This window comes from Penaeus monodon, chromosome 25, assembly GCF_015228065.2.
Source record: "Penaeus monodon isolate SGIC_2016 chromosome 25, NSTDA_Pmon_1, whole genome shotgun sequence".
NCBI classification, from domain to species: Eukaryota; Metazoa; Arthropoda; class Malacostraca; order Decapoda; family Penaeidae; genus Penaeus; species Penaeus monodon.
In genome coordinates, this window is record NC_051410.1 from 34,939,682 (window position 1) to 34,940,110 (window position 429).

Genomic DNA, 429 nt, shown 5'->3' on the forward strand with positions numbered 1-429 from the left:
CCGAGGAGACGTTAACAGCACGTTCTTAGCGCCTAACTAGCGTTCCGTGACCAAAATAAGAAGGGATATTATTATCATCATCATCAATAATAATCCCCCTCTATATAAAAGCTCAAAAACACATCGCTCCGGCGCGTGTCCTCTCTACAACGACCACTTGCGGAGAGCGGCCGGACCCTGTTTATTCCACTCCTCTCTGGTGACACGGGACTGCACGAAACCGGGAGACTCTGCTAGCACGCACGCGCCGATGTACGCAGCGTGGTACCGGTACGGCGAAGCGTGGACCTGGAAACGAAGGGAGAAATTAGTGTGAAAATGGAAGATATTTTAGCGTACGTTGGGGTCCAAAAGGTGTGAATAATTTGGGTTATGTATTAATTCCGTACTGTTTCAGAATTCAGTGTGGAAGATACTACCAGTTTTGCA

General features: G+C 48.0%; 1 protein-coding gene across 1 annotated transcript in view; it reads right to left on the reverse strand.

Annotated features, from left to right (window-relative positions):
- The window catches only part of LOC119589185, a gene marked incomplete at its 5' end in the record, with an annotated part of 121,836 nt that continues 121,407 nt past the window's right edge, over positions 1–429 (reverse strand). The window contains 1 exon segment of the mRNA XM_037937781.1: positions 1–288. Within this exon segment, the coding sequence (XP_037793709.1) occupies positions 145–288 (144 nt within the window).